Source organism: Mustela nivalis (assembly GCF_964662115.1).
Source record: "Mustela nivalis genome assembly, chromosome: Y".
Lineage (NCBI taxonomy): Eukaryota > Metazoa > Chordata > Mammalia > Carnivora > Mustelidae > Mustela > Mustela nivalis.
Genome location: NC_139041.1, coordinates 32,826,921 through 32,850,006, shown reverse-complemented (window position 1 = coordinate 32,850,006; position 23,086 = coordinate 32,826,921). Strand labels below are relative to the sequence as shown.

The 23,086-nt window shown below is 53.5% G+C and overlaps 1 protein-coding gene across 2 annotated transcripts in view; it reads right to left on the bottom strand.

The window, feature by feature from the left end:
• LOC309856878 (pseudouridine-5'-phosphatase-like) overlaps positions 1–23,086 on the bottom strand; it is a 72,630-nt gene that overhangs the window by 14,938 nt on the left and 34,606 nt on the right. For both annotated transcript variants that reach the window (XM_082718675.1, XM_082718676.1), the window contains exons 2-3: positions 21,919–22,137; positions 5,384–5,613 (exon numbers count right to left, since the gene is read on the bottom strand). In XM_082718675.1, coding sequence (XP_082574801.1) covers positions 5,384–5,613; positions 21,919–22,137 — 449 coding nt within the window. The remainder of the gene's footprint in view (positions 1–5,383; positions 5,614–21,918; positions 22,138–23,086) is intronic.

Genomic DNA, 23,086 nt, shown 5'->3' with positions numbered 1-23,086 from the left:
CCCTTTTCCTGCACTGGGAAGTCAGCTCGGGTCATTCGTTTTGTCCCTGACAGGACGGTCTCAGGTCAGCCAGGGGGACGTTACGCAATTAGAACTCACCAACCATGATGTGTTTATCATTTTTTTTTTTAACTCTTTAGGTATAGAAACGCTTAATGTACAGAACTTTCTGGAAAAGAAAGCAGAGTATCGAGGAATAAAAAGCACCCTGGAACTCAGTTCTTAACATTAGCATGAAAACCCAAACATGCAGAGTAATTACGACGACGCTTCTTGGAACTGATGTGGGGATTTACTGCTAGTACGTGTCAACCCAAGCAATCCCGAGTCCGCGGCGCCATCATCCTTTCCATTTTGCACCAGACGCGTGCACAGCCGGGGGCCAGGAACTTGAACGGAAGCTCACACCGCCCAAGGACCTGGGGGTGACTCCCGGCTTGTGTCCCTTGACCCGCCTCGAGGTGTGGGGCCGGCCGCTCCGTCTCGAAGGCTGCAGGAGCAGGTGTGCTGCGGGAACCAGAGCACAGGTGACCCCGCCCCATGGGGCCTCGACCGTCTGGGCGGCTCCCACCCACTGCATGCTGTGTGACAGGTTGGGGGGACTTTCTGAAATGGGACCATTTTTGCTTCTCTTTAGCACAAAAGAAGGACACGTGCATAGTTCAGAAATAATCATTTCTGTGAGAACGTGGTTCATGCCAACTCTGTGGGCACTTCTCCTGGTAGAATGGTAAGTAACATGTTAACGTGATCTCTCCCTTTGACACCGCTTGCTTGTTCCTCCTTCCTAGCAGTACCACGGCACCTAATTAATTGGTCGACACCCACAGCATAATGAATGCCCGCCGGCAACGGTGAATCTCTCCAGCGACTTAGGAATCATGGCAAATGCCCTTGAACGTGGCAGGCACGGTGCTGCCTCAAACAGAAAGCAGCGGGACGTGGTCGAAGAACCTTTGCCTATTCCAACATCCCTCTCTGCAAGTGCTTTGCGTACGAGGCAGGAAAAAGAACCCGAGTACAAAGTTAAGGCTGTGCCCACAAGAAGGGGCCTGGCCAAACTTCCCTGCAGTGTTAGCACGCGCAGGTCACCCAACGAGAAAGCCCCAAAGCCTGGACCCTCTTTGCCTAAGAAATACGACCAGAATGGTTGCAGTTCTGCGAGACAAACACACACGTCAATAAACACGGATTAATTAGCAACAAGGGTGATGCCTCGCACAGTTTAGGAGCTAAATGACCGTGAAGATACGCAAGTGCTCGTTTCCCTCCGACAAGTCTGAAACAAATCCTGTCGGGAGAAGAACACGGGACACGGCTACACGGAGCCCTGTGCTCACACGGCGCGGCGCCCTCGCTCTCCACGGGATCCCGCGAACGTTTTCCTGCGAAGCGAGCAGGAGAGCGCGCGTGCACCTTCCCTAGAAACCCTAGAAACTCTGTTTCCCCACCGTCAAATGTGGAAATGCCACGTTTCCACGGACACCCTGCCTTGTGAAAGAGGGACAGCGATCGCGGAACGACACGGAGCTCCTTTATCCCGCTCACGGCCTCCGCTGCACCAGCTGCTCCGCGGACGGCCAGTATCCTAGGGAGCTCCCATCAGCTCCGCAGACCCCACTGAAAGCCGGGGCCGCAGACTCTGAACGGCTCCGCGAACCCGTCTGTCCAGCACACGTGGCACCTGCACGACACTTGTGAATCAACAGCAACGTGCGCCCGACAAGACAAGGGGCTCTTCTCGCAGGGGGACTTGGTCCTCTGAAGGCAGAGAGCCCACCAGGAAGCGAGGTTCTTGGGGAAACGAAGACACAGCCGTGGAATTTGTGGGATGCCAAGCACGCAGGCGTCTCGATGCCCTGAGACATGAAGCCAACACAGGCTGCGCCCGGGTCTGTTCGGCCAGCCCCGCAAGGGACTCCTCTTTCTGTCCATGGCTTTGGGACCCGGCCACGGTGGGCTCGCCCCCATCCAGAACCACCGAGCTGGACTCCATGGTGAGATCTGAACCCGCCCGCGTCCATGTATCGTATGTATCTTACCGTGGCCGGGTCCACAGTAAGCGAGCCCTGACTCACTCGTAATTACTGCCATCACAGGTCAAGCTAGTCAGCGGACCCAGAGCCAAACAAAACAGAACACGACACACGCGGAACGGATCGACGAAACGTGCCCCAGCCCCTCAGCTTCAGGGCAAACAGGCTGTGCGTCCTTCTTGTCAACTGAATAGCACCCGGGATTCGTGTCAGAAAAGGGCCTGCCTCCATCTCGGGCTCTCTGGGGAGCGAGAAAAGAATGACCATGAAGTGTTCTTCCCTGAAGTGACGAAGTAAGGACCTCACCAACTCCGCCCAACGTCCCGCAACCCAGGAGCCAACAGACACATGGTCACCTGAGCAGTGATCTCCCTGCCGCCAGCATGCAAACAAGAGAAACCAGCCTCTCGATCAGTCCCCGTGTCCTTCTGGAATCTGCACGGTCGCATAGTCAGACCTCAGCCCGCTCCCTCTTCAAACCGTCTCCAGTGTTCTGGAATCTACAGGCGCACAGTCAGACCTGCGCTCGTCCCCCTCTCCACACTGTCTCCCTGTGTTCTGGAATCTACAGGTGCACAGTCAGACCTCAGCCTGGCCCCTCCCCACACCGTCTCCCTGTGTTCTGGAATCTATAGGCGCACAGTCAGACCTCAGCCCACCCCCTCCGCACACCATCCCCCATGTTCTGGAATTTACAGGCGCACAGTCAGACCTCAACCCGCCCCCTCCACACACCATCTCCCATGTTCTGGAATTTACAGGCGCACAGTCAGACCTCAACCCGCCCCCGCTCCACACTGTCTCCCGTGTTCTGGAATCTACAGGAGCACAGTCAGACCTCTGCCCGCCCCCTCTGCACACCATCTCCCATGCTCTGGAATTTACAGGCTCACAGTCAGACCTCAACTCGCCCTCTCCCCACACCAACTCCCTATGTTCTGGAACGTGCAGGGGCGCACAGTCAGATCTCAGCCTGCCCCCTCCCCACACCATCTCCGGTGTTCTGGAATCTACAGGCGCACAATCAGACCTTAGCCCGCCCCCTCCGCACACCGTTTCCCGTGTTCTGGAATCTACAGGCGCACAGTCAGACCTCAACCCGCCCTCTCCCCACACCGACTCCCTGTGTTCTGGAATGTGCAGGGGCGCACAGTCAGATCTCCGCCTGCCCCCTCTGCACACCATCTCCCGTGTTCTGGAATCTACAGGCGCACAGTCAGACCTCAGCCCGCTCCCTCCGCACACCATCTCCCGTGTTCTGGAATTTACAGGTGCACAGTCAGACCTCAACCCGCTCCCTCCGCACACCATCTCCCGTGTTCTGGAATTTACAGGTGCACAGTCAGACCTCAACCCGCTCCCTCCGCACACCATCTCCCCTGTTCTGGAATTTACAGGTGCACAGTCAGACCTCAACCCGCTCCCTCCGCACACCATCTCCCGTGTTCTGGAATTTACAGGCGCACAGTCAGACCTCAACCCGCCCCCTCTCCACACCGTCTCCCGTGTTCTGGAATCTACAGGCGCACAGTCAGACCTCAGCCTGCCCCCTCCCCAACCGTCTCCCTGTGTTCTGGAATCTACATGCGCACAGTCAGACCTCAGCCCACCCCCTCTGCACACCATCTCCCGTGTTCTGGAATTTACAGGCGCACAGTAAGACCTCAACCCGCCCCCGCTCCACACCGTCTCCCATGTTCTGGAATCTACAGGAGCACAGTCAGACCTCTGCCCGCCCCCTCCGCACACTATCTCCCGTGTTCTGGAATTTACAGGCGCACAGTCAGACCTCAACCCGCCCTCTCCCCACACCAACTCCCTGTGTTCTGGAACGTGCAGGGGCGCACAGTCAGACCTCAGCCTGCCCCCTCCCCAACCGACTCCCTGTGTTCTGGAATGTGCAGGGGTGCACAGTCAGACCTCCGCCCGCCCCCTCTGCACACCGTCTCCCGTGTTCTGGAATCTACAGGTGCACAGTCAGACCTCAACCCGCCCCCGCTCCACACCGTCTCCCGTGTTCTGGAATCTACAGGTGCACAGTCAGACCTCAGCCTGCCCCCTCCCCAACCGACTCCCTGTGTTCTGGAATGTGCAGGGGCGCACAGTCAGACCTCAACCCGCCCCCGCTCCACACCGTCTCCCGTGTTCTGGAATCTACAGGTGCACAGTCAGACCTCTGCCCGCCCCCTCTGCACACCATCTCCCGTGTTCTTGAATTTACAGGCGCACAGTCAGACCTCAACCCGCCCTCTCCCCACACCAGCTCCGTGTTCTGGAACGTGCAGGGGCGCACAGCCAGACCTCAGCCCGCCCCCTCCGCACACCATCTCCCATGTTCTGGAATCTACAGGCGCACAGTCAGACCTCAGCCTACCCCCTCCCCACACCGTCTCCTGTGTTCTGGAATCCGCAGGGGTGCACAGTCAGACCTCAGCCCGCCCCCCCCACACCGTCTCCCGTGTTCCGGAATCCGCAGGCGCACAGTCAGACCTCAGCCCGTCCCCTCCCCACACCGTCTCCCATGTTCTGGAATCCGCAGAGGCACACAGTCAGACCTCAGCCCGCCCCCTCTGCACACCGTCTCCCGTGTTCTGGAATCTACAGACGCACAGTCAGACTTCCGCCCGCCCTCTCCCCACACTGTCTCCCGTGTTCTGGAATCCGCAGGCGCATAGGGAGACTCAGCTCCCCGTGCCAACAGGAACAGTGCAGGCAGGAGAATCTGAGGCAGAGCTGCACCCACACTGTCCAGCAGCTGGACACTGTCCGGTGGCTGACACCCCTGCCCCATCTGCACTGTGCACCTGCATGATGCAGTACTGTGCACAGGTGGGCGAGGGGGCCCTGGACCACAAACCCCACCCATGCCCTGGGCCTGCAGACAAACAGAAGCCTGGAGAGGTCACCACAAAGCCCAAGGTCACTGTGAGCAGACACCTTGCAGGAACAACCCCTCCGGGACAAGCACCTGTGGGGGTGGGGCGGGGTCTACTGTGAGCACTGATGAGTCCCCTCGCTGACGCAACCAGCAGGCTCCTCGAAGGCTGCTCCTGGCCAGTCCAGGTGTGGTCCTGCCCCATGCGCAGAGCCCCTTCCCTGCGGCACCTCCATTGGGCCGTCCCACACAAGCTGTCTAACGTGCCGTCTGCGCATCCCAGATCACTGGCCTGGTGACCCCTCCCACCAAGCTGATGGGATCTGATCCTGTCCCGGTCCATGGGCCGCCCCCGACCCCCGGCCCTGCTCTCACGGTGGCTCTCCCACAGTGGACACAAGGCACTCCAGTCGTGGACAAACCCTGCTCAGGGGCTGCACCGGGCCACGTTTCTCCTCACTGGGGGCCTTACCTTCTCCACGGGAGGCGGAGGAGAAAATCTCTTCGCACAGGCTAGGAAGATGTCGGGGTCCGGTTTCCCATTCTTCACTTCGGGGTCATCACCCAAAACGATGTGGTCAAACAGGCTGAAGAACTCCTTGTGTCGGCTGGTCTTCATCTCAAAGGATGCACAGCCAGAGCTGGTGGCTACGGCCACGGGCACGCCATGCTCTCGCAGGTGGTGGATCAGCTTCTCCACGCCTGGGGAGGAGAAGGGAGAGCCTTCTTCAGCGAGGTGGAGGAGGGCAGGGCCATACCTTCCCCTCCCCCCCGCCCTGGGAACGTGGTGCCAGCTCTGGGACCTTGAGTCTTTGCTGCCCGTTCTGAGGGACGATCTGATAGGACATGGACTGTTTGAACGGGGTTCAGGGCGCTGCAACACACCTACTCAAACCAAACCTCAGAAAGCCATTTGGGGCTTCGCTATAGCATCTCCCAAAGTAACCGAAGGCGATTTTACTGGAAAGCAACACCGCCTTGTTTGCGGGTCCTGTTTTGTTGCAAGGTGGAAAGCAGGCCGAGTGAGCCCAGGGAGGCACCTCTGCACCTGGTGGATCAGGTTTGGTTTGGTTTTGTTTCCTGAAGCAATGAATTGGCAGTGGTTATGCTGCTGGTATTTTCGGGGAACACTCGTGTGCTACTGAAGGCATTTCAGTCATTCGCCACACAGCTGGGGAGAGGGAACCCTGAAAGGGCTCCTTCCGGAGGCCCAGGACAACGGTGGGAGCTGAAGGAAAGCTGTAGGGCTACCCCATAAGGCCACAGAGGAGGAAATACCGCAGAGCCACAACAGGAGGGCACGACAGGGCAGAACCCTTGCCACACTCTCAGCAACGGCGAGCCTCCCGTGCGGGGACGCGGGGCCGAATACCATCGGAGAGAGGGCTGGTTATCAGACCCATGGCCCACACAGCAGTACTGGCCCCCTGGAAACCTTTGCTGAGTGTGCCGGGAGCGTCTACACCCACACAGGGCACTAATGACCTGAGACCGTCTCTTAAACAGTCGTGTAATCATTACTGCTGGAGGAACTGCACCAGGCCGTGTCCCTACATCCTTAATTGCTACAGAAAACACGGGCACACCCATTTCTTGCTCACACGCCTACAGCAAACACTGTGAGCACCTGACCTTTAAGAGAAATGCTCCTGCCACGGTCAAAGGAAGGTGTAGATCTTAACTCGGCACCAGAACGACATTAAAACTTCTATAGAAAGAAAGCGAAACCTAGCACTGTGCCGGATGTGAAACTCGCCGTGTCTGATGTCTGGTCGAGCCTCCACGCCTCCGCAGGGCAGACGAATACAGCGTAGGGCCAGGACGAAACACCCATCAACAGAAATGAACACAGACAGGGCCGAGACGAAGGAATTAGCGGGTCAGGACCTTCTCGAAGCTTTATAAACACTACTAATATGGGCACATTAGAGACTATCAAAATGGAAAAGAAAGTGATATCCTATTACATACTATCGACAGAAAACTGAAATATAATATTTGGGCAAGTTAAAAGTAAATGGATGTTTATGTCTATAAATAAAACCCATGTATTTTGTAACTCCTGTCAAAAGCAGGGTGAGCTATATGAATAGCAAAAAAAGTGTACTTTAAAACAAGGAATGATGGGGCACTTGGGTGGCTACGTCTGTTAAGCGTCTGCCTTCAGCTCCGGTCATGATCTCAGGGTCCTGGGATGGAGCCCCACATTGGGCTCCCTACTCAGCGGGAAGCCTGCTTCTCCCTCTCCCATCACCCCCCTGCCTGTGTCCCCTCTCTCACTGTCTTTCTGTCAAATAAAAATAAATAAAATCTCAAAAAAGAGAAGAACAGGCATGACAAGTCTCAGAGATAACCAAGTACACAAAATAATGACACGTGGGTCAACGGATAAGCAAGACGTCATTCTAAACATGTAAGCATCTGCTAACACAGCTGCAAAACACGTAAAGCAAAAACTAATGCACTGACTGGAGAAAAAGACCGAAGGTTCAAACTCCCGTCACTAATGGACAAAACAAGTGGACAGAAAGGAGGACACAGCAGACTTCAAAAACACTACCCGGCAACGTAACTGAATTGATGTTTATGTACCACGTCACCCAAAACAGCTGAATACCAACGATTTTCGAGGGCACCTAGAACGTTCAATAAGATAGACTGTGAGTCCATAAGCTGTAAAAAACTCTAAAATGTTTTACAATAATTGAAATCATTCAAAATATGTGCCTTGACCATGAAAGAATTAAAACAGTTATCGGTAACTGAAAGGCAGGTGGGAAAAAATATTTGGACATGAAGCAACACACTTCTGTGTAAGACATGAGTCAAAGATGACGTGACAAGGGGAAATTAGATAATCTGGGGTAGAGAACAAAAAGAAAATGTATCAAAATTTGTGGGAAGTGGATAAAACATTGTTTAGAGGAAAACTGATGGCACTAAAGGCTTATACTCCGAAGAAGATGGTGTAAAACCAGCAATCTAAGTTGTCCCATTAAGAAAACTAGAAGAGGGGGCGCCTGGGGGCGCTGCCTTCGGCTCAGGTCATGATCTCAGGGTCCTGGGATCGAGTCCCGCATCGGGCTCTCTGCTCAGCAGGGAGCCTGCTTCCTCCTCTCTCTTTCTGCCTGCCTCTCTGCCTACTTGTGATCTCTCTCTGTCAAATAAATAAATGAAAATCTTAAAAAAAAAAAAAAAAAAAAAAGAAAACTAGAAGAGGGGCACCTAAGTGGCTCAGTGGGTTAAAGCCTCTGCCTTTGGCTCAGATCATGGTCTCAGGGTCCTGGGATCAAGCCCCGCATTGGGCTCTCTGCTCTGCAGGGAGCCTGCTTCCCTCTCTCTCTCTGCCTGCCTCTCCGCCTGTTTGTGATCTCTCTCTGTCCAATAAAATGGTAAATAATATTTTTGAAAGATAAAAAAAAAAAGAAAAAGAAAATGAAAGATCCAAATTTAACAGTGCTAGTAATCAAACAGAGGACATTACCACAGATTCTTAAATCCATCAAAAGGATTAAAAAATAGGAGACAAATCATGAGAGACTGTGGACTCTGAGAAACAAACTGAGGGTTTTGGAGGGGAGGAGGTGGGGGATGGGGCAGCCTGGCCGTGGGTATTAAGGAGGGCACGGATCCCGTGGAGCCCTGGGTGGGGTGCGTACAGCGAGGCTTGGAACCCTGAGAAAAATAAACTTAAATTTAAAAAAAAACGGGATTAAGAGAAAATTGAAGCCAATACCTTTAACAGCTTAGATAAAATGGACAGACTCTTTGAAAGATATAAAGTTCACTCAAAAAGACCGTAATAGTTCAACAGCCCTATACCTCCGAGAGAATGTGTAGTTAACAAACCTTTCTCCTATCCAGGATCGGATGGCCTCCCTGGTGAACTGAGAACGACCGTTTGAGAAACAACACCGATTCTGGGCAAGCTTTCCAGAAAATAGGAGTGAAGGCATTCTGACTCATTCTTGATACCAATGTTTCTCCGCGACCAGAACTGAACAGAAGCCCGAGGAGAAAACCGCAGACCCGTGCATCTCGTGCACTAACCCCCTCGCGCGGAAGAACAGTTCAACCCGTGCTAGTCTTGTGCAGAACCCAATCAGCTTCCATGTCCTCGGAATACGCAGCGGAAAGGAGGAAGGTGCCAAAACACTCGATTCGTTTGCAGCGACCACTGATGAAAACCATGGATTCCATCTATTAACTACATTTCAGTTAAAAACCTTTACTTCCCGGAGGTGGGTGGCGGGAAAGAACGCCTAGGACAGAAAAACAGCCAATGGCAACAGGCATTCCAGGTGAGGTCTATGAACCTTAAAAATAAACCCGCCGGGTGCTCACGCAGCAAACATGGGCGGGTTCGGGACACACGGAGAAGCGCAAGCCAGGACAGGCGGGTTACGGCAGCACGGCGGGCAGGCCCCACACAGAGAAGAGAGGACATTATTTCACAGAGGAGGAGGAGGAAGTGGGAGGGGTGGCTCCGGACGCAAATGTGCTGGAGAAACTCAGGAGTCCAGTATGATGATGGCTTCTCGTTGGCTGGGTCCCAGGGGAGGCAGGTTTCTAACGGAAGGTGCCGAGGTCATCTTCCCCTGTTGGGGCCTGTCCCCGATGACTGTTTCTTGTGGAGGATTCTTCTGTTCAGGCTGCAACGGACCATTCTCTCTGTGACTGACAGTGAGTGGGACAGCTTCACTTTTTTTTTTTTTTAAGATTATTTATTTTTAAGATTCTTTTTAAGATTGTATTTCTTTATTTGACAGACAGAGATCACAAGTAGGCAGAGGAGCAGACAGAAAGACAGGGTGAAGCAGGCTCCCCGCTGAGCAGAGAGCCCGATGCGGGGCTCGATCCCAGGACCCTGAGATCACGACCTGAGCCAAAGGCAGAGGCTTAACCCACTGACCCACCCAGGAGCCCCCAAAATAATATGAATTTAAAACAACTTTCAAGTTACTAGATTACAAGAGGACAAACCAAGATTAAAAACAAACAAACAAAAAAATAAAGGAAAAAAAAACAAAGCATGACCCCTTGGCTCTCTCTAAAACACAAGGGAAAAGAACGTTTTGCTGAAAATGCGAAAGTGACTCGCCCGATCTACAGGGAGCATGATATTAAAACAGGATCATTTCCAACCTCGACGGCTCCTCCTTGCTGGCTCCTTGCACGGATTTCAACTGTGTGGCCCGAGTTTCCGTTGTGATGTCTGGGTTGATGCCCTTTTCCGTGAATCATTTCAAATATAAAATTCCTGGGGTGCCTGGGTGGCTCCGTGGGTTAAAGCCTCTGCCTTCGGCTCAGGTCATGATCCCAGGGTCCTGGGATCGAGCTCCACGTCGGGCTCTTTGCTCCGCAGGGAGCCTGCTTCCCCCCCCCGCCCCGCCTGCCTCTCTGCCTACTTGTGATCTCTGTCTCTCTGTTAAATAAATACATAAATAAAATCTTCAAATATAAAATTCTTGCTGTTTGAGGCTGTGCTGCGTGGAATGTCTGAGAGACAGAGACATCGAGGGATCCTGTGGGTTCCGGTGTCTGGCGTGCTGGGCAGACGCGGAGAAAGGCACCAGGGCTGGAAAGTGATGCAGGAACCACGCGCTGAGGGCTGTCTGCTTTCCACTGGGAAGTCAGCCACGAAGGGCCCAGTGCCATGGTCGAGAGTTCCTGCGACCCCACTGCCGACAGCGGGACCTATTCGGCACCACGTGGCTGCTCCGGGGGACACGAAGGAAGGGTTTTCGGCCGAGCACACTGTGTAATCCGGCCTGGGGCTGAGGAGGCGTGCGCCCTGACCGTGATGTGAACATGCTCTGCAGTGCACCGTCTCGACGTCTTTCCACCTCGCCTGCCCGGAGTTTTAGCAAAATTCAACTACGTCTTCCCCGCAGGACTTCTGGCATTTTAGAAAACAAACGTAATTTTTCTTTTTTATGCTAAAGTACATGCGACATACAATTAACTGTATTTTCTTTTTAATATTTTATTTATTTATTTATTTGTCAGAGAGAGGGCAGAAGCAGGGGGAGCGACAGACAGGAGAAGCAGAGCCCCGGGTGAACAGAGAGCCCGATGCGGGACTCGATCCCTGGACCCTGAGATCAGGACCTGAGCCAAGGGCACATGCCCAACAGACAGAGCCACCCAGGTGCCCCTAAAACTGACTGTATTTAAGTGGAGAGTGCAGTGGCCTTAAGTACATTCTCATCTTGTTCAAGACACTGTTAGCTGTCCATGCCCCCAGGGCCGGAAGCCCGCAGCGTCGGTCCTTTTCTGCCCGGCCAGTGCCCTCGAGGCTCGTCTGTGCTGCAGCAGGTGTCAGAACTCGTTTCCAAGGCTGAAGAGTCCCCCTTGTTCGCATGCACAACACGGCGCTTCTCCGTTCACCCACCAACGCACCTTGGCTGCTCCCGCCTTTGCTGTAACCAATCCTTGCTCTCGATTTCTTTAAACAAGAAATGTGATTTTTTTTTATTTCTTGAGCAACCGTCATGGAGCCCCCGTGGAAGTATTGTGCCTGTGGTGAACTGGATCCGTGACACAAGGCGGAAAACTAGTAACATGTATCCGCTCGCTGTCTGTGCATACAATGTATCCCTGTGAGTGCGGTCAGCCCGCTGGAATGGGGCTGTGCAGGAGGGGGCACACCACGCAGCCATCCCGAGCCGCGCGCATCGGCACGACACGTCGCTCCGCACGTCCGGCAGGTGCTACCCAGGTGCGCACTCTGCAGCCCTGAGCAGAGCACGTGTTCCCAACACACCCAGAGACTGTCCGAGGGCCTCGAAGCTCCTCTCCCAGGCCATAGGCGGCCCTGCCAGCCCCAGTCTCTTAGCTCTGTCCATGAGAACCGTTCCTTTTCTCCTGTCTCGAATAGACAAGTCTTTGAGGCGAGGATTTCTCGTATCATCTTATCCTTCCGAGTACTTAAAAGTCTGTGGGAAAACCACCACACATTTTACAACAGAAACTGTAATTCTTTTTTTGTTTTAAGATGCTATTTCTTTAGAGACAGAGCAAGGGCGAGAGCCAGGCGGAGGGAGAAGCAGGCTCTCCGCGGAGCAGGGAACCTGACACGGAACTCGATCCCAGGACCCTGGGGGTCAGGACCTGAGCTGAAGGCAGATGGTTCATCGACGGAGCACCCCCCCCGCCCCCCCCCCCGTGCAGGTATCGCGGAAATTGTAATTCTTTGAGAAAAACATTTACGACCACAGGCATGTGATGTCTGGGATCCTAGAGGGTAAAGACATTTATCTCATCTTCCTTAGTCTAGAATGTCTCCATTACTCTTTAATGACTAACTGTGAAAGCAGTTAGCAGTCTTCCAACACGGAAATTTTAAACCCAGAAAGACATCAGGTCCGTATACAACATCAAAGAAGGTGGCGTATGTAAGGAAAGGGGGAGACGTAGTTCCGAGGTTTGCCAGTTCCATCTGACCAGCAAGTAATGCCTTTCTCCGGCTCCTGCCCACAGCCTGCAACGACCATTTTCCTGGTATGTGCCTGACGTCCTTTCTTTTCTTTTTTTTCCTTTCTTTTTTTTTTTTTTTAGATTTTATTTATTTATTTGACAGAGAGAGATCACAAGTAGACGGAGAGGCAGGCAGAGAGAGAGGGAGAAGCAGGCTCTCTGTTGAGCAGAGAACCCAATGCGGGGCTCGATCCCCAGGACCCTGGGATCATGACCTAAGCTGAAGGCAGCGACTTAACCCACTGAGCCACCCAGGTGCCTCCTAACATCCTTTCTTGAAGAGAAAAGCAGCGCGGGCGTTAGCTGAACGGATTATCACGGCTGTTGGTGGATGATTTCTCTCGTCACCTGTCACGTGTGTCCTTTAATTGTGCAAGGTCCGTGAACGCAGTGAGCGTCATTACAAGGAGCAGGCTCCGGTCTAAGCCTGGAAGGCTTCTCCAGGGCGGTGGAATCAGCCTGGGGTCCAGGGCTGCCACTGAGAGAGGCCAAGTCCCTGAGCAGCTGGGACTTCTCAGCATGCGTTCTGCATGGACTTGGCAAGGACCGAGCCACGTGGACAGCAGCCCACGACAGGCTGTCACGTTTCCACGTTACCGCAGGACGCCGACCTCCTCCACGTGAGGCCGCTGCCACATCGTGGGAGCAGCTGCGTGCCGCAGCCAGAGCTCCACATTCTGGACTTTGTGCCGGGCCCTGAGACCACCCCCCGCGGCCTCAGGGCAAGGAGCTGAAGTCCTGTAGGCCCCGAGGCCACCCTGGTGCACGACACAATCAGTGTGCTCTGGGGTTTCCCAGGCTCCGTGTTACTGAGACAGGCAGACCCCGGAACAGGCACGGGACCGGCTCATGTCTTCTTCCAACTGCACTCAGCCCGGGACTCGGTTCGGACCTGCCGCATGATAACGGCACCCGGTAACTGCTCGGGGGGCAGGAAGCCCTGCTCCCGGCACCTCGTGAGCAAGGGGTGGCCTGCAGGTCTCGGGATCGCCCAGGATGCTCACTTAGCCTCCCAGGAAGAGCACAGTCCTCACTGCCTTCATATCTCTCTCGGTCTAAAGGCTGTGTCCGATGATCAGTTTAAAGAATTCAAAAAGCTTTCATGCAGGGCGCCTGGGTGGCTCAGTGGGTTAAAGCTTCTGCCTTTGGCTCAGGTCATGATCTCGGGGTCCTGGGATCAAGCCCCACATTGGGCTCTGCTCAGCAGGGAGCTTGACTGCCCCCCTCTCTCTGCTTCTCCGTGTACTTGTGATCTCTGTCAAATAAATACATAACATCTTAAAAAAAAAAGTTTTCATGCCATGAATCCTGTCCGTAGTTTCTCCATATGTGCGTGAGTGGTTCTACTCTTTCACGGAGCATGTGAGTGCATGTGTGTATGTGTGTGTCCACACAAACACAGAGGCCAGACCTCACAGGTGATGAAGGAGTAAGAACGGTTACATCCACGGAGGAAGAGTTACGGGGTTTCCAAAGTCCCCCCTTTTGTATTACGTGAAGCAGGCGTCATTTTTGTAATTACAGAGACGTTCAAAGAAGGGACATTGTGGTAGTGACTTGTTACCACGAAGGGACAGTTTCCAGACTTAGGACTGTCCTTTCCTGCCACGGTGATAAACCTCACGTGTGAGCAAGCGTCCTGAGACGCGCCGACCGTCCTCATACACTGCGGTGGATGCTCTAAGACTCTTCACCCGCGCAGCCGTACAGCCTCCAGCCTTCAAGTACCCGCTGGTCATTCAGCTCCAGCCCTGGATTCTCAGGCGAGCATTAACTGGTGCCGGCATCACGGGACACGGGGCCGGTGGTCCACTGAGGCCGTCAGACTCCCCCTGAGCTGAAGTCCTTGCCCCGGCCCCCCTCAAGCCCACCTTGCCCCCCACCTCCTCACCAGGTGCCATAAAGCCACAGGGACAGCCCCCGCCCCAGCAGGGTTTCATTCTGGCACAGCTCTTCTTCAAACCCCACCGGCTCCCCAGTCTTCAACTCAAGAGACAGAGGAGCTCCGGACCCAGAACCTTCCCGAACGGAGCTGCGAGCGCTGCCCATGTCCTCCTCAAGCACACCAGTGACGAGAGGCCGGCTTCCAGGGGTCACAGAAGCGAGTCCCTTGCTGCCTGACATAAGTCCACACCCTCTTCTTTCCTCCTGGAACGGCCGTGCCCTCCCTGCTCACCTGCCCATCCCTTACACGTTGTCCTCAGTTTACCCCATGTCCAGCACCTGCGAAAAAGCTGCCACTGCGCCAGGAATAAGAGGCCTTATTTTGTTTCTGTCCACAGCCCGTCTTCAATTTCTGTTTGGCAGATACTAAGCTCCTGCGGGGTTTCACTTGCGTAGTTACGCACGTCCCCTCTACGGACTACACACCCCACGGGGAAGGTCCCCCGGAGCACCGCCTCGGCACTGGACGCACGGAAGGGCTCAGGGAGGAAAGACAAATGTGACGCGATGATGCCCAGGGACCAAAGCCTTCCTGTCCACCTGCATGGTGGCGAGCGCGGGCAGAAGAGGAGGGAGGTGCCGCCAGCCCTGCTGATGGCCTCCAGGGGCTGAGGCTGTAAGAAACACAAACAAGGAAGCCGGGAGGGAAAGAAAAGGCGCACGCTTTGCGTCGCATGGAAGCCCACGGGATGAGACAGGCTGGCACACAGACCGACTCCCGGAGCCAGGGGACGAGGGCCCCCACGGTGCTGAGTCGGGGGCTACGTGAATGGCCGTTGTCTGTCCATGAGGCTGAGCAGAGACGGAGAAGAGATGACGCTCAGCCCTGGTGAGGACCAGATGCGGCCCGGGGAAAGGAACCATAGACACTCCACCGTGTACCTGCACTTTCCTGGGGAGACCTGAGCCAGGACCCGAGCTCCAGGAACACTCGGGAGAGCTCAGTGGGACAATGGGGGCTGATCGGCCACACACACCCCGACCTCAGAGGCCAGGACACTGCCAGCTCCCCCCCCTCAGCGGCCCCTCCCTGCAGAGACGGCCTGGGCGCCACACCGTTGGCTGTCCAGGGGACCAAGGTTCCCCTCGGGGTGATCTCGTCCAGCACGAGGAGGCAGGGGACCCAGAGATGCCCGTGTGTGAGGACCTGGCCTTGTCACACTCCTCTGAACTGGCCCAGAGCCCATGCCTGAGGCTTTCACTTGGGAAATCCTACAGCCAGTGGAAGAACGGAAGAGGCAAGCCTTCTGGACGATTCTGTACCATGGCAGGTACCTCCTTCTTGTTACTGGCTTTCTAGGCCAAATTATCACACTGACTAAATTATGCAAAAATACATTACTACATTGATCTCGAAGAATCCACGGACGAAGGAACTGGTCGGAAACGGAATGTAGGTAACCAACAGCTTTCACATGGGGAATACTACGGAGAAGGTTTTCCTGTGTGCCAAGTCAAGCACACATTTCAGCATGTAAAACCACATCTGCTAAAGCCCCAGAAAACAGACCGTAGACGAAACAGGTTCGGATAGTTTTCTACATTGTTGCCACAGTTTAAAAGAGCTCGGTTTCCATAAAATAAACCCTTTACTAACGGGTGGTTCCCCTTTGCCTATGCAGGAGCGTACAAAATGTGTACAGAGTGCACTGCTCCGAAGTATTTCCTGCTGGGGACGTCCATGGCCCAGTCCTCCGGAAGGGACCCTTCCTACACCATTTATCGATGCAGTCCTACTGACCTGAGAAGGCACCTCCTCAGTTCCCTCTTTGTCTTCAAGCCCAGTGGGTCAGCCCTATTCTCCAGGCAGGCACAGACGCTCCCCTGCATCATAATAGGGGGCTGTTGCCTGTGGCGATGTGCGCAGGGAAGGACACACCCTGCACCATACTGGGGGGGGGGGGGGTCCTGTCCCTGGTGATGGGCCAGCGAAGGACGCACCCCTGCATCGTAATCAAATGCTGCTACCCCTGGTGATGGGCCCAAAGAAGGACGGACCCCTGCATCATACTCAGGGGCTGGTCCCCCTGGTGATGGCCCCGGGGAAGGACACAGCCCTGCATCACCACTGGGGGCTGCTTTCCCTGGCAACCTGCCATCCATTCCTCCAATTTAACTTGCTAAATACCTGCGTGGGCCTCAGCTCTCACCTTGAAAGCAGGAAGTAACGAATGCCCGTGAATGAGTAATACAGCCTCCCGACAGGCAGCCTTCTCATCTAATAAGCCCAAGGTGACTTCCAGGACCACAAACACGCCAGCAGCAAGTACCTTCAGGTAGAGAAGGGATGAAAGTCGTCAGGGGTCATGGGATCATCCCCAGTTTAGTAATGGGAACGAAGCAGGGAGTGAACCCAGATCTAGAAAGAGCGTGGTGGCCACTCTTGCCGAATACTGTTCCTGCACCAGGGCTCTGGGAGGTCACCTTTGCGGTGGATTTCAGGTTCGGCTGAGGCACAGAGATTTCAGGTTCGGCTCAGGCATGGAGACGACAGGAGGGGTGCGGAATGGGAGGGAGACAGGACGAAGCATGTGTTTCAGGCTAGAAGGCTTCCCCTACTTTCTGCAGGGCTCATCGGAATCAAGTCACGGATCTTGTGCTTCCTATTGTAACTGCAGCAGCCTCTCCAATGACAGGTGAGGTACCAGTGAGAGAGAGAAGTCAGCTAGGGGACTTCTGCAGGGCTCAACTCTCTTCCGAGGACTAGCCCCTGCCTCACTTTCAAGGCAGAAATGTCTGGATTTGGTGACTTTCTGGGATTATCTCTGAGTGCAGAGGATACCTAAGTCATTGTGAAAGTCACATGGGAACACTGCGACTCAATTCGCCACGGAGAGGTCAGGACATAGACGTCTTAGTGTTCTAGGCCATGCCAGCTGCAAAGTTGGAGCTTGTATTTTCTGGGTCCCGCCGTGGAGAACAACTCAAGGATTTCTTAGCATACAGGACACAAATGCAAGAAGGAAAAGCACTTCAGAGGCCTGGGTAGATAAGAAAGCAAAAAGGCATTTGCATACCTAATACATGATGGGTGCTCTGGTGTTAAACAATGAAAGATAATCCAGGTCAAATGTTAACTGTCTGGACACATCCTTCGCTAGAATAACTAAGAAAAAACAAGAGAAGCTCAAATAACTAAAATCAGAGATGGAAAAGAGGGGACATGAAAACCAGTGCCACAGAAATTAAAAAAAAGGAAAAAAAAGATTTAGGAGAATAGTATAAAAAAGTGTATGCCGAGAAATTAGATAATCAAGAAATGGATAAACTGCTAGGAACATACGCCCCTGTATCAGGATCGAATTAAGAAACAGAGAGCCTGACTAGATATGAAAGACTAAGGACATGTGTTCAGCAACCAGAAACCTCCCAACAAAGAAAAAGGCATCACCCACGAAGCCTACCGCACAACCGAAGAGGAACGAACACCCAAACTGCGCAGACTCTTCCAAACATTTGAAGGGGAAGGTATGTTTGCTCATTCTGTGAGGCCAACATTACCCTCATATGAAAATCAGACAAAAACATTACAAGGAAACTGAGAATATTGAATACTGAATATTGAATATTGAATTGAATATTCAATATTGCAAACTGAATAATGAATATTGGGGCAGAAACACTCGATCAAATACTAGCATTCTGATCTCAGCAGCACCAGGACTACACACCGTCACCAAAGGGAAGCTGTTCCTGGCATGCACAGATGGTTCGCGACACACAAAAACCCACGTGATGCCCGTTAACAAAATGCAGGACGAAAACGACATCCCCTGACATGGAAAAAGCAACTGACAAAACGCATCACCTTCTCATCACACTCAACCTGAAGCTGGGAAAAAGAAAAGCAGGTAGAGGGGCGCCTGGGTGGCTCAGTGGGTTAAAGCCTCTGCCTTCGGCTCAGATCATGATCCCAGGATCCTGGGATCCAGCCCCATGTCGGGCTCTCTGCTCCGCAGGGAGCCTGCTTCCTCCACTCTCTCTCTCTGCCTCTCTGCCTACTTGTGGTTTCTCTCTCTGTGTCAAATAAATAAAATCTTAAAAAAAAAAAAAAAAAAAGAAAAGCAGGTAGAATAAACCTGCATCGACATAACAAAGTTTGCCCCTGAGGAGCCCACAGCTCACACCACATTCACACCATCCTTAACAGAAAAAGGTGGAAAGTGCTTCTTCGGAGATCAGGAACAGTTCTATGCGTCGTACTAGAAGACCTAGCCAGGGCAATCAGGCAAGAACGACAAGTAAGAGGCATCCGAGGTGTAAATGAAGATGTGACGTGATCCCCGCTCGCAGATGACCATGACCTTACACGTAAAAAACCCTGAACGTTCCAAACACACCCAGACTGTGAGAACTGAAAAACAAATTCAGCCACATTTCAGGACACAAAAATCAGCACGCAAAGATCGGTTGCATTTCTGTAGAGTGACAGTGAACAATCTGAGAAGAAAGTTAAAACAATTCCATTTATAATACATCAAAAATGAACACAGAAGACGGTAAAGGCCTTGCACACGGAAGCTACGAATCACTGCTGAGAGTCATTTAAAAACACGATACAAATAAACGGAAAACATCCCCACGTTCGTGAACTGGAAAGTCTGATACCATTAGAATGTCCACGCTCCCCAAAGCGATAGATACACAGATTCAAAGCTATCCCTAAAATGTATGCAGACCCTCAAGGGACTCTGAATAGCCATAAAAATAGCAGCCAGGAATACTAGAAGTCGGACGTCTTGAACTCCTTGAAGGTACATGACAGAGCTGCAGGAATCCAAGCACCGCGGTGCTGCTATGAAAACGAACGGAACGGAATGGAAAGCCCAGAACTGAACCTTCCCATACGCGGTGGACGGATCTTCAACAAAGACGCCAAGACCACTTGAGTGGGAAAGGACAGGCTCTTCCACAAAGCCCCACCCAAGCGGGACTGCTGGGTAACCACATGCCAACAAATGACGTTCAGCCCTTAGAGGACACACAAAGATGAACCTGAAGTTGACGAAAACCTAAAACTATCCCATTCCTAGAAGAAAATGGGGGAGAGCTTTATGAAAATGGACTTTGTGATGATGCGTTGGATCCGACAGCAGAAGCACAGGTGAGGAGAGCAAACATAGACAAATGGGACTGCGTCCAACCTAAACAATTCTGCACATCCAGGCTCACCATCAAGAGGGTGAAAACATAACCCATGAAAAAGGAAGAAATCAAAATCTGCACACCATGTGTCTGATAACGGGTCTATTCACAACGTCACAACAGCCTGTCTACAACTTATCAACCAAAAATTAACCCTATTTTTAAAAATGGGCAAAGGACATAAAAAGAGATTTCTCCAAAAAAAATACAGAAATAGCCAAAACGAAGTGGACTGATGCTCCACATCCTGTATCATTCGAGAAACTCACATCAAAAGGACAATGAGGGGGCACCTGGGTGGCTCAGTGAGTTAAGCCTTTGCCTTCAGCTCAGGTCATGATCTCAGGGTCCTGGGATCGAGCCCCCCATCGGGATCTCTGCTCAGTGGGGATCCTGCTTCCCTCTCTCTCTCTGTCTTCCTCTCTGCCTGCTTGTGATCTCTGTCAAATAAATAAAATCTTTAAAAAAAAAAAAAAAGACAACGAGTTGTCACTTCACACACCTTAGAATGGGTCGTAAGGACAACCAAAGAGCCACAGAGAATCTTTAAGTGTTGGGGAAAACGCAGAGAAACTGCAACACTTGTGGACGGGGAGAGAGAAAAGCAGACGGTGCCGCCAGCGTGGAAAACATTCCGTTCGTTGGCTGCTCCCGAGACTGAGCAGAGAACCGCCACGTACAGCAAGAAGCCCTCTCCTGGGCACAGAAGCACAGAAGCGGAAGCGTGGCCTCAGGACCGGGTCTGCACTCCCACGCGCCCAGGAGCCCAGATGAGGAAATGACTCGTGAGTTTCCGCAGACGAACCGACAAACCGTGTGTCTCGCGGAACAACGGGAAATCAAGGGACAGCATCGTGTCTCGTGCTGCAACGGGAGAGGGCCTGGAGGACATGACGCCACGTTCCCAAAGGCAGTCAGGAAAGGACAGACCGTGGAGGACCCCGCCCCGCCCTACGCGGTTCCTAGAACAGCGCGGTTCACACGGACAGCATGTGGACTTGTGCCACCAGAGGGGGGCCCAACGGGAGTCAGTGCTTGATGGGGACAGACTCTCTGTTTTGCAAGACGAAGACGTTTTAGAGATGGATGGTGGGGACCATCACCCTCACAATGGCTAACTGGACGCATCAAGGTGCGTGAGACAGTAAGTTTTACTGCGTCTGCTTTTAACCGTGATTTAAAAAATGAGCTGTACGGGTCAAGGTCTCAGGGTCCTGGGATGGAGCCCTGCGTCAGGTCGGGCGCCCTGCTCAGGGGGAGGTCTGCGTCTCCTTCTGCCTTTGATCTTCCCCTGTCTGTGCACACTCAGTCTCTCTCTCGGATGCATAAATTTAAGAAAAAAATCTTCAGAAAGGAGCTGTGTGGATGTGTTTGCATCAGGAAGGGTGATGAGGCCACGTGCGTGTACAAAGAGCACAGCACGGGAGCCGAGGCGTGCGGCGTGCAGCACAGAGCCTGTACCCACGGACACTCGGCTAGGCTGGGCATCCACGCACAGCCCACATGGTTTGTGTGTCACGGGCACTGCTGTTTGCTGGCCCTTTCCAGAAAATTCTCCACTTCCAGCCTTATCCCATGTGCACTCTAGGAGGGATGGATAAATATTTCTAAAAAACATACACATTTCAAAAACGACTCGGAATCATTTTAACACAACCGTAAATCCCCAAATCACTGCTGTAACTGCAGATTTTTTTTTTCTCTCTCTCTCTCCTTGCTTTAAGAATTCCAAAACGGGGAATTCACCTGTCTTCCTGAGATTCTTAAAACCGCACTCCGTTTTCAAGCATCTCTCGGCCCTGCCATCTAGAACACTCCTCACCTTCTCACGTCTAGCAAGAAACAGCAGACCATTCAGTTCTGAACAATCTTGAGTTTACAAGCGCCACGAAACGATGAAAAGTCCTCTCTGCTTTCAAAGGAAAACAAGGAAAGAGCGGGGTGAAGGGCTCAGAGACATGTTGCAAATGAATTGTGCCCTAACTGTACAAAACAACAAAAAAGAAAAGAACGAAAAAAATGAAGCTTCTTCGGGGAGACACAGGGACGGGCTCATCTCGCATGGGCTAAAGTTTCCACAGTCGCTGAGATAATCTGTCCCTGATTCCGAACAGGAAGAGGCAAAGCCACGTATCAGATCGTGAAGCAATCTCCCCACGGATACGCTGTTCAGATAGTACCGGAACAAACAGGGTTAGAATGATTTTGGATCTCAGGATGCAGTGGAAGGAAAGCCCAGATGGACTCACAGCAGAGGGTCAGCCTGACGGTCTCGGGGGTGGCTGCGAGCCTCCCACAAGATGAGATTTTGCTGAGACGGAATCGAGACAAAAGACGACACAAAGCCAGCGCGTTAACGGGCGCTGGCCCTCTGCCGTGCTTTTGAACGACGCCGCGGAAGCTCGCGAGTGTGATCCCGTCGGCGGGAGGGCACGGTACCTGGCATCAGACCCGCGGTGGGGAACACCTCCTTCAGCTTCGCCTGGCTCTCTTCCACCAGCTCCTCTTTGGACATGGGGAGCTGCAGGACGTCTATGATGATCTGCGCTGCCTCTAGCGCCTTTTTCCCCATGACCAGGGACTTGATATCCCAGCTGTATTTCTTTCCGTAGCGGTCACATATTTCTTGGAACACCACTGAATAGAGCCGCTCGGTATCTGCAGGGAGAGAGATACGGCGATGGTGAGGGGGCGTGCTGTGCGAAGGCGGACCCCTGGCCCGAGAAGCACGGGGCGCTGTGCAAATGCTGGCCTTGCCGCACGTCATCGGACAGCAGGGCCCGGGGTCGCCGCTCTCTGTTGGCTGCAATGTGTCTGCAGCTGGGATCCAGAAGGTTAAAAACGGGGAAAGACAGGAGGCCCATTTTCCCGGGAAGCAGGCTTTGATACCAACTCGGTGTGTCTGGACCTGACGTGCTGAAGGCCATCCCGTGAGGCCATCGACTACGACTGAAGTGGCCGCGAGCACGAAGCACCCGGGGTTGGGCGGGCCACCGTGCGCTGGCGGGGACACCTCCCTGCCCCCCGGCAGTGAGCACAGCGGGCGTGTGCGTGAGGCCATGGGAGCCAGGCCTCTGTCGTGAGCACAGGGAGCGTCTGTCCAGGCTCATGTTGCTGTGCCACGTGTTCCCCGAACCTCCCTGACAGCCCTTCTTACGCCCGCTGTGTGCTGCAGGCGGGGGGTCTCCCACCCCAAGACGTGCGGGTCCCCAGCCGGGTCCCCGACGATCCAGCTCACGTCCGACACAGGTCTCACGGCCAAAGGGCTGCCCCAAACCGTAACGAGATGTCAGCGCACATCAGCAAGAGGGGTGGCAACCGAAAACACGAGCAGAACCAGGGCCGGCGAGCATGGGGAGGAAAAGGAGCCTTCGTGCACGGGGGCTGGGAATGCCCACGGAGGCAGACGCTCTGCGCAACAGCACAAAGTTCAGGACAGAGCGACGACACGGTCCAGCTGCTTCTGGGTATTTCCCTGCAGGAAACAGCGACGCTGATTCAAACACACACATTATAGGCACTGGGCTCCCCGGTGGCTCCGTCAGGCAAGCATCTATCTGTCTTTGGCTCTCATAGTGATCCCAGAGTCTGGGACTGAGCTCCACAT